General features: G+C 36.6%; 1 protein-coding gene across 1 annotated transcript in view; it reads right to left on the bottom strand.

Moving 5' to 3' along the window:
* Nucleotides 1-2,546: 2,546 nt before the first annotated feature.
* Nucleotides 2,547-10,720, bottom strand: part of USO1 (USO1 vesicle transport factor) — a 126,607-nt gene continuing 118,433 nt past the window's right edge. The window contains 5 exon segments of the mRNA XM_042782075.1: nt 2,547-2,633; nt 3,528-3,743; nt 5,128-5,182; nt 5,184-5,233; nt 7,613-7,711. Coding sequence (XP_042638009.1) covers nt 2,547-2,633; nt 3,528-3,743; nt 5,128-5,182; nt 5,184-5,233; nt 7,613-7,711 — 507 coding nt within the window.

The raw sequence follows: 10,720 nt of genomic DNA, 5'->3' as shown, positions 1-10,720 counted from the left end.
TTTTGTGCTTTATGATTACTGTTCCACTGTTGTAGCTCCAAATACATGCAAACAGCTGCTAATGAGAGGACTGGCAAATAGGCAGAGGAGAGTATTTGCAAAGGAGAAGTGTATGAGAAAGCAGGACATAACAGTCGATGTCTTTTCTGGGTCTGAAGTATACTTGACAGGATACAAGGCTAGAGCCCACTTGAGCACAAAGGGTTTTATATACCTTACTACAGACTCCAAGTAAGATTCTGCTGCTCATGTTTGCAACGCTGGAACAGCCAGACTGTAAGCAGAGACCAGTTTAGGAGGGTCCTGAAGTAACGGAGCCAACAACTACAATTGTGTCTCTTCTGGTGACAGGCTCCACTGTGCAGCTACTAGGCCTCCTTGGGTCTTCCTATTCTAGACAAGCCTGAGTCACTGAGCTTTGGAAAACTACAGATTCTGCAGATGCTTCTACCTGAAGATCTTTAGAATTCCCTATCTGTGAAAGCCTTATTCTCATTCCAGATCAGTTTATTATCTTTCTAACATTAGCCTGAAGTGTAGTCATTAACCAGTTGTGTATATGTGGTGTCAACTTTAGGAGGACTTCACATGATCTGAGCTGAAGCCAGTATTAGTCATGTTGTACTGTGATGACAAATGCCACCTTAGGGTGGTAGTGGTGGGATGGGGTGCCACGGAATGTGGTGTTCTTGGTTGCTCTGTTTCACATAGTCATTGTCCTTTGAAGATATCTGAAGAATGTTCCTTTTCACTTAAGTTTGTGCTCCTTTTGTTGTGTGTGTGTATATATATATGTACATAATAGAAAAAAATTTTTTAAAGAAGTTTATGCCCATTAGTGGACTCTCAAACTGTTTCTGTACCCAGAAGGTAGATGATAGACATTATCCCCCAATTTATGCTATTTGCCTTTAAGTAAACATATTTCTTTAAAAAAATTTTAAAAAGAGCCCTGGTGGTGCAATGGTTAAGCACTTGGCTGCTAACCAAAAGGCCAGTAGTTTGAATCTACCAGTGCAATCTATTTTTTTAAAAAAAACCCTCAAAACCCCAAACCCATTGCTATGGAGTCAATTCTGACTCATAATGATGACCCTACAGGACAAAGCAGAACTGCCCCATAGCGTTTCCAAGGTTGTACTTTTATGGAAGCAGACTGCTGCACCTTTCTGCTGTGGAGGAGCTGGTAGGTTTGAATCACTAACCTATGGTTTAGCAGCTGGGTGCTAACCACTACTCTACCAGATTACAGTATGAGTCAGAACGGACTTGACAGCACACAGCATTTCTTTTAAAGGAAATCATTAGCTAAGAACTCCGATGTGAAATTTAGAAAAATGTAAACCTTTCTCCAACTTCTTTCACATCTGTAGTTGCTCCAATTAACTCCCTCCAAACTTCTAAAATCCTAATTATCAGTTACGAACCAAAAGAATGCCTTTAAAATGTTAAATGACTGCCTGTAAAATGTTAAAGCTATAATAATGTACAACCAGTAAGAAGAGAACTCCTCTTACAGCTTCCACTTGCCTTCTTTTATAAAAAATGAATTACCTTTCTCAAAATCTGAAAAAAGGGAACCATGACCAGGCATTAAGTGAACATAATATCTATTTTTATTACCAAAACATTAAATTTCGACACATTGCTTCATCTGCTTTTTAAAAATCTATTATCTGACTTAATCCTATTCAGCAAAAATGCCAATAAATTATATAAATCATTGTGTGGGTCTTTTTAAAACTAGGAACATAATATGCTTTATGATAAACAACAATGCTAAATCTGAGTTGTATGAGCTGTTAACTTGTAAGTTTTTTTTTCCAGGTGTTCAGCTTAAAATACAAAACCAGCCACATGCTAATACACTGTGGTGAAAGGTTCCCAGACATGCCCTCCACGTCCCCGTGTCAGTGTTCTGTTTCTTCACTGAGGTACAGAATGCAGCCACGTCGGGTGAGTCAAGGCACTCGTCCTAAACTGTCCTGTCCTGTTCGCTTCAGGAGTCACATCTGACAGAAGGCTGATGACAGACATTACCCCCAACCCCTGCTCTTCTGCCTTTAAGTAAACCCATTGCTTTAAAAGAAAATCATAAGCTAAGAACTGCACTGCTGAATTTAGGACAATGATTCCAATTCAATACACATTAAATCAAATAGGTTAGAACTTAAAAGTCATAAATTCTGAAAAACAAAAATAATAAACAAATACAGAATTTATGTACATAACCAATTAACTAAGGCAAATAGCATTGCCACCTATGCTTTATAACATAGTGTATTTTGGTGTCTGAAGTTCTTTACAAATTATATTTTGGGAGAACTTTGATAACTTTAAATAAAAGATGTGTTTTCCACATAGAGATTTAGCGTTTTCAACATGGGTGGCATCATTTAAAAAATACATCAATAATCTTATACTAATAAGAATGCTTCCCACTTGCTCTCTGAATCTTTATTTTCCGAGGAGGCAGACCAAAGCACTCTCTTAAGACTCCATCTTCAAAGTTACAATGTAATCTCTCTCATTCCTAGACATTTTAGCTAGATATGATCCTGGTCTTCCACATCATCTTCATCTTCATCATCATCAGCCTGGTCTCCAGATTCTAATTCATCCTCTTCTTCAATCTAAAGGGAAAACACATTCAAGTTATTTAATGTGTAATAATATATACTCTGTTGATAAATTCTGTATTCCAGTAATTACAGTGGAATATAAACCACCCAATTCCCTTATTTTAATCCTCAAAGCTTCCCGATGCTTTTAATATGAGATGATATACGTGGGTGAACTTTATTGATGACAAGTTATACTTCTTTACATATGAATCTGAATCAAATGTAGTGAAAAATAATAGCACACATGGCTGGTGTGAGTTTTATTACCACAGGAATAATCAAATCAATTCACAGTCTAAGCTCAAAGGCTGAAAGATAACAATTTAAAAGTGCTGGAAATTGAATCTAAACTGTGTCTTAGGCCAATTTATGGGATACAGTGAAAACAACATAGATGACACAGTGTTGATGTGCGACATATCTGTGCCTGTAATACAGATATACAGCAGTCCCCCCGTATCTGCAGGGGATGCATTCCAAGACTCCTAGTGGATGCCTGAAACCACAGGTAGTACTGAACCCTGTACATACTATGTTTTTTCCTATATATACATACATACAACAGATACCCAGGGTGCACTGGGTAGGCAATGTTAACCCACTGGATGCCAGCAGGGCATGGCACGGCTGCTCACTCAATTGTATTTTCCAGGCTTGTGCCCAGCAGAGAGGAGGAAGCTGGTTTTGGGATGGAGTGGAATGGCACGGTACTCAGAAGGAGGTACAAATTGAATATTTTCAGACCACAGTTGACCATGGGTAACTGAAACCATGGAAAGTGAAACTGTGGATAAGTGGGGACTACTGCATACTAGGCACAATCTTTCCAAACTGCATTAAAAAAAGAAAAGGCATTATAATGAAACATAATACAAATTATCTTTGGAAATATTTTACTCTTACTGGATGACCAAATTCCTTGAGTTTATTCTTCAGTGAAAATATTTTCTGATCTTGATCAGCCAACAGCACCAAGAGATCATCTTGTTCTTTCTTAGAATCTATAATCTCCATCTCTAGCTTGTTCTTCTCATTTTGTAAGATGGCAATGGTACTGTTAGATGAATCCAGCTGTTCTTTGATAGCAGTTCTTTCCTCAGACAGAGCTTTAATTTCATTCTAGGAAAAGAAAAGTGAAAGTACTAAAACACACACATGCTCACACACACAGCCAGTAACTGGGAATTTATTTTAGACTACCCATCCAAGAAAACTGTGAAAAACAGAGCTTAACATCAAAAGTAGTTTAATTACCTATTCCTCAAAAGGTCCTAAATGATAAAACAGTAATACATTTCAGATAATCAGAGAAAACAGAGACATAAAACATCTAACAGTAGAAGACTCAGAATTAGAACTTTAAACCAAGTTGTGGCAGTTAAGTTTGTGTGTCAACTTAGCTGGGCCTGGTTGAGTGGCTGGGCAGCTGGATGGAGTATTCCCCATGATGAGACTGGTAATCAACTCCATGGTGGAATCTGCTGGGAGCAGCTGAGTAGCTGCCTTAGGGATGTGCTCTGCAGCTTTTGGCACACTTGAATGCTGTGTGTAGCTGAGTCATGTTTCAGCAGCCTGCCATGTTGTCTGCTGACTTTGGCACTCCTAATGGATTTGAATTAATGGCCTGCCATGTGGTTTGGTACTATCAGGACTGTTTGTTGACCTTTGGCTTGTCAGCCTCAGCAGCCAGGAACTGCCAGAGTGAAGAAAGCCTCCAGCTCCAGTGGGCCAGGAGCAAGAGGCAGAGCTGAAGCTCAAGGTCAAGAGGCTTTCACCCAGTCTCTAGAGCCTGGCACTTTGAACTTAGGACTTCTAGCCTCCAGAACTGTAAGAGAATAAACTCCTGTTTGTTAAAACCATCCATCTGTGGTATTTTCTGTTAAAGCGGCACAAACCAAAACACAAGTTAAAAAAAGTTTTTTTTTTTAAATCCCAATTTCATACATAAAATTAAGCTGGAGAGAACAAAGACTTCAAATAAAATCCGTGACTTTAAAATAAAACAATCTGACCATAAATCCAAAAAGCATACTTTACATTATCTGCCTTTTTCCATTTTTCCTTCATGTCTTTTCTTTTTATCAGTGTTATTTTATTTATTATTATTTGTCTGTCACACAACAGGCTGGCAGGATTTAAAGCGCCTGTGTTACTTAGCCTCCTGAAACCCACAGGGGCTTGTGCCAAATCTGGACCCCTTGTTTTCTTATTGTGATGAGATACTGCTGTTCTTAAGAAAACTTATTTTCAATGATTTTACTTTCAAATTTCGTTAATATACATTCTTATTTTACATACTTGGTACCATTACTTGAAATAATGTTACAGAAGCTTTATTTGTGTCAGAGTCATCAAAATAGAGATGCAAATGTTGTGAGGTAAAATTACACCCTATTGGCATTCTTCCTTAATTTAAGCATTTCCAAGATTAAATGATGTACAAGCAATTTCCTGAAGTTCATTTAATAAAATATGCAATAAATAAGTTTCACCAAAAACAAACCTTTAATTCTTTAGTTTCTTGTAATAATGCTGACAGTCTTCCTTCCACATAAGTTTTTTGCAGCTGTTACTGTTTCACTTTCTCCTGATATAGGAACCGATTTGGCCTGAAAGTAGAAATTTAAAAATTCCAAACTATCAACATGAACTCACAAAGTAGTGATTTAATTTTTGTGCTATTTTGAATTTTCATTCCCAATAATAGAAAATATAATTCCTTATGTAGTCAAATGAAACAAAGTGCTCTATCCTGAAAGTGGAGCTGTTCCCATAGTGAAACAGGAGGCTTAGTCATGATAGAGTGGCATCAAATCCCAGCAGTGTATGAAGAAGGCTGGGCTAAACTGTTTCAAGGTCAGCTCAGGAAAATAATCCACAAGGCAGCTCTAGCCTAGCTATCATCACATAGTATTTAATACACAGAGAATAGTTTTCAAAGTCCTTTTCTCATAAAGTAGCTATGAATTAAACTCACACTATTATTTCAGACAGACACCTGGGGATATTGAGTCAAATTGATGAAATGCAAGTCTTTTCTTAAGTGCTATGGGGAGATAATCCTAAATTGCAGGTTTTCAGTATTTCCTCACCTACTTTCTACATGATTGGTGGAACCACATTTCTAAACTTAACTTCAAAATCAGTGCAAGGAGCTCACCTACAATCCCACAAATGGCAGAGAGAGGATTAAAGGACCAGATAGCTATGAGTTGGACTTGTACTCTAAACACAACACTGAAAATAAGGTTCATATGTTGTCTACTTTCAGAATGGAGTAGAAAATGTTTACACTGAGATCCATATAAAACAAGATTACTAAAAAATAAATAAAATGATATTGGGGTGAGGGGCACTGAGATAATTAGAGATGAACATCCTGGTTATCAATATCCTGGCTCTGCTATTAGGATTTCTCTAATTAAGCATTTAATGTAGTTCTGAGCCTTCTAATACAGGGAAAGAAGGGAGGAATCACTGTCATATAATACTCATTACTTGAAAAAAGGAATAAATTAATTTCATTAAGGAAGATATTTTTTCCTTTTAGCTGAATTATAAGGATTTATTCATAAGAATAAATGATAAGGATTTGTTCTGTGTCTTCGACATAGGTTTTACTCAAAATATAAAAAAGATCTTTGCTGACCAATCACAAATAAAAGAGGAAAAAGGGTAATGTTCAATTTTAATCCAGTGAAGCCATTTCTATATGAAGATCAGTTAATGTGAGTCACATTACATAGGTTACCAATTATTTTGATGCCACATCTTGACCAGTTAAAATAAAACCGAACATGTATTTTTAATATAGCTTTTATTTATTTGTAAGTCATGCATATGGAACTGTTACAATAATACATGATGTATGTTATAAAAAATACAAATAGAAATTGACAAAGGTTGAGAAAATAAATAAAATTGGAAGCTATAATATTTTGTTTCCCATCACAAGAACTGTCTTGTTCCCCACCTTTAAGACTGCTTCTACACTAATCTGACATAATAATCAGAACTCAGAAAACTTACACAAATGGAAAGTTACCTTTCTTTTTATATTATTCTTCTCAAATATCAACTGCCTCAAAAGGTGCCTCTACTGACCACACTAAAAGAGTCTTTCTCATCTCCACTAGTCATTCTGTCACATTACTCTGCTTTACTGTTTTCAAAAAGGTCTGTATCTAAAAGTATAACATCATTTATCTACCAGTTTACTGCTTTTACCCATTTATTTAGTTTACTGTTATACAATCCAAGCACCTAAACTAGTACCTTGCACAGCAAAGGTACCAATGACAAATTTGTTGAATGCATCAAAGAAAAAATACAATTTTCCTTAGGAGAAACATAAAAATTAACTATAGTATTCAATGACATTCAATGTAGGGAGTCCCATAGAACTAAAACAATATTTGGGAAAACTGGTATTTTATTATAGAAATTAAGGAGACTTTATATTTTTTCCCTTGCTGTAAATGTCATAAAATTTTTACACAAAAGATGTACAGAAGATAAGATGGCAGAAGAAATGATTTCCCTAAAAATCTGCACTGCATCTATTCTAGTACTTTATCAAGTATTCATTTGAGAGCCCAAGTTTATCTCATGGGGCATGGAAGTGACAATGTGACCTTCAAATATTTTTGGTGAGTCAGGCCAACCTTGAAAGAATCCTAGCATTGCTCCTTTTTAGTATCTGATCTTGAATACCATGATCTCCCAAGTTCTGTGATTTTCATGGGACTATTTAGTTTCAAAATGAAACATTACATAACTGAACACAGTGGCCTGGTAAGTCTGTAATATAATACAGCTGCTGCTACAGGCAAGGAGCCTGTGAGATTAGAGCTCCACTAGTGAGTAATGGCAAGAGAAGATGCTATCTGACAAATCTGCTTCTTTTTCATAGTGGCTGAAAAGTAGTAGTATACTAACCTTGGGTTTACTACCTTTCAGGAAAATAAACAAACAAACAAGTAACTTACAAATGCTTCTGTTTTCTGTACCAGCTCCTGCTTTTCTGTCTGTAGTTTTGTGATTTCCACAGATTGTGAGTTTAGCTGAGACTTTAATGTTGCCAGTTCCTAAGAGACAAAAATGTTGAGCTGCAATAATAAAGTATTAATTTCATCAAAGACATTTTTACTTATATGAATAGAAACAATAAAAACATTTCCTTTTTTAAACCTTCCCTCCAAATTACAACTTTTTAGTTTTAAAATCTAATGCTAAAGAATTATTCTAGAACTATCCTACAGTTCAAGATGGAAAATGAAGCACAGTCCTTTACCTCTGCTCCCTCATGAGATTCCCATGTAAACAATCATAAAAGGATTGAGGAGGGGAATGAGGGAAGAGGGAAGGAAAAAAGGAGGGAGAAAAGGGAAAAAGAAAGGAAGGTAGAAAAACCTATAAGGACAAAGAGAACAACAGACAAGAGTAATAAAATCGGGGGATTTCAGAAAGCAAAAGGCAGAGGTAATCTACTCAGACCTAAGAAAACCGAAAAGCTGACCACTGAGAAAACCAAGCAGAACTACCTCACTTACAAAGCAGAACTACCAAAAAGCATGGGACTTGGCAACATCAGGTATCTCTGGATGTGTGGGTAAAGATGGGGCTAAAACCAGAAGGGCTAGTTGACAGTCTGTTTAAGAAACAGACTCCCAGGTCCGTGTTCTAATCCCATGCTTCCAGCTAACTGTCCCTTCCCTCCTGACTCAAGACTACAGGTTATTTACAAAAAACCAAACTGAACTCACTGCCATCGAGTCAAATATGACTCACAGTGACCCCTATTTGGTTTCCAAGGCTATAAAATCTTTACGGACACAGACTGCCCCATCTTTATTCCGCAGACCAGCTGGTGGGTTCCAACCACCTTTTTTTGGTAAAAGGGCAAAATAGGGCATCTAGACTAGGTGGCCACCAAGTGTAGATGAAAGCAGTAGTGTTATACTGAAATGGAAAAGTTAATTGAAAGTTTATATTATTAATATTGAGATTTCCCTTTTAAACCAAAGAAGTACAGGAAAAGATAAGCATTTACAGCAGTGGTTCTCAACCTAGGGCAATTCTCCCAACTCCTTGGAAGCACCTGGCAATGTCTGGAGACATTTTTGGTTGTCACAACTGGGCATGGGTGTGGGAATTGTCCTTGGGATCTACCGGATAGCAGCCAGGGATGCTACTAAAGTTCCTACAATACACAGAAGAGCCTCCTGAAACAAAGAATCTTCTAGCCCAAAACATCAACAGTACTGAGGTTGAGAAACTAGAATTATAGTATATATTAACTACTAGCTCATTAACATGGTCATAAAGACTTAACAAGTATCATAGAAAACTATTTGATTTCTTTAAACAATGTATAAGCATAACTGATCAAAATTAAAAATAAGTATTCTTGTATTTTAGTAATTACCAAACTCACAGAATATTCACAGGCTGATGTTTATCTTACAAACATACTGCCTATAATATATGTACCTTAAGATCACTATTTTTGTATTTCTGTAAGCCTTGCATAATACTCTATAGGAAAAATGGAGAAAAATACAGGCAAAACAATGGCACTGTGTCCAAACTGATTAACAGTTGCTATGAAGTTGGGCTGACACCCTAGAAAGAATACTACAGGGCTTATCACTTAGTGCTGTGCCACCCATTGTTGTTGTTTGTTGTTGTTGTTTGCTGTCGAGTCGGCCCCGACTCATAGCGACCCCTCCTTGGGTTTCCGAGGCAGTATCACTACGGAAGTAGGATTGCCCAACCTTCCTTCCGAGGAGTGGCTGGTGGGTTTGAACCGCCAGCCTTCTGGTGAGCAGTCAAGTGCCTTAGGCACTATGCTACCAGAGCTCCTATGTGCCACCCATTAGTCACTTGGATAAAGATGAGGATGTAATATTTATAAACATGTTGATGACACAAGGCTGGAAAGAAGAATATACTCAACAGATTCAAGATATTTTTCAGATGTTGAGCAGTAATCCCAAACTAATTTTCTTGAGAAACACCTTTAATTCAAAAAGTAAATGTACTATGTGAAGAAGTGTTAGAGCATTAACTAATACAAATACATCTTAGCCCATTTTCATGGAATTGATCCCACAATTGTGGTTACTGTATTTTTACACAAAGAACACATTATACGTCTTTCGCAAACTGCACAACCCCTTGTCCATTAGTTAACTATGAGCCCTGTGTGCATTATATGCATGTGCATGTTATTTTCATGGGCATGTTAGATGCAGAAAAATACACTACAATTCTTAGAAGTTTAGTGAAGATAACGAGGAGTCCAAAGAGTTATCTGTGGGATATATGGGTGAAATAGGGGTTTATAGCTCTGAGAAAGCATAGGGCTATCTTCAAATCTGAAGGGCTGTCTGTGGAAGGGCTTGACTTCCATATGACATAGTAGACCTGGTTTCAAAGGAATCATGAAAAATGTATTAAAATATGTAAGTCTTTAAAAATATTGGAAAGTGCTCCTCCAGTGTCTGAATATTACAGGTGTGCAATTATGCTGGTGATGTAGTTCTAAGTACAGAATAGAAGAAATGCATAAAAGTCAGACAGACATATAGTTCAGTTCAACATAAGGAGGAACAGTTTCTAAATTAAAAACAAAAAACAAAAAAGCCTGGACAAAATCTGAATGGTTGAGGTAACTGATAAAGAATTATAGGAAGGAATTCTACAGTGGTGGAGGAGATGATTTTGGTCTCTCAGTCACTCTAATATACAACATGCATTGGCCTATTACTTGTGCAACAATTTTTAAAAAGCATTGCTTTAAGAAACAAGAAATTATCTTTAAGATCAACTTTATTGAAGAATAATTTAAGCACAATAAATTCACCCATTTTACAATGCAGTTTGGTGAATTCTGACAAATGTAAATACATATACCTGTGTAATCACCCCAGTCAAGATATAGAGCATTTTCATCACCCCAAAAAAGTCCCTGGTGTTCTGTAATGATCTCCTTCAGCACTTCCTAATCTGATTTTTAAAATAACATTTATTGAGATACAATTCACATATCATGAAGTTCACCCTTTAATAGTGTACAATTTAATTAATATTTT

Source organism: Orycteropus afer, unplaced genomic scaffold (assembly GCF_000298275.1).
Source record: "Orycteropus afer afer isolate SDZICR_OR568_19922 unplaced genomic scaffold, OryAfe1.0 scaffold00235, whole genome shotgun sequence".
In the NCBI taxonomy this organism is placed as follows: domain Eukaryota; kingdom Metazoa; phylum Chordata; class Mammalia; order Tubulidentata; family Orycteropodidae; genus Orycteropus; species Orycteropus afer.
Note: the sequence above shows the minus strand (reverse complement) of the source record. Positions and strands in the feature narration are given on the sequence as shown.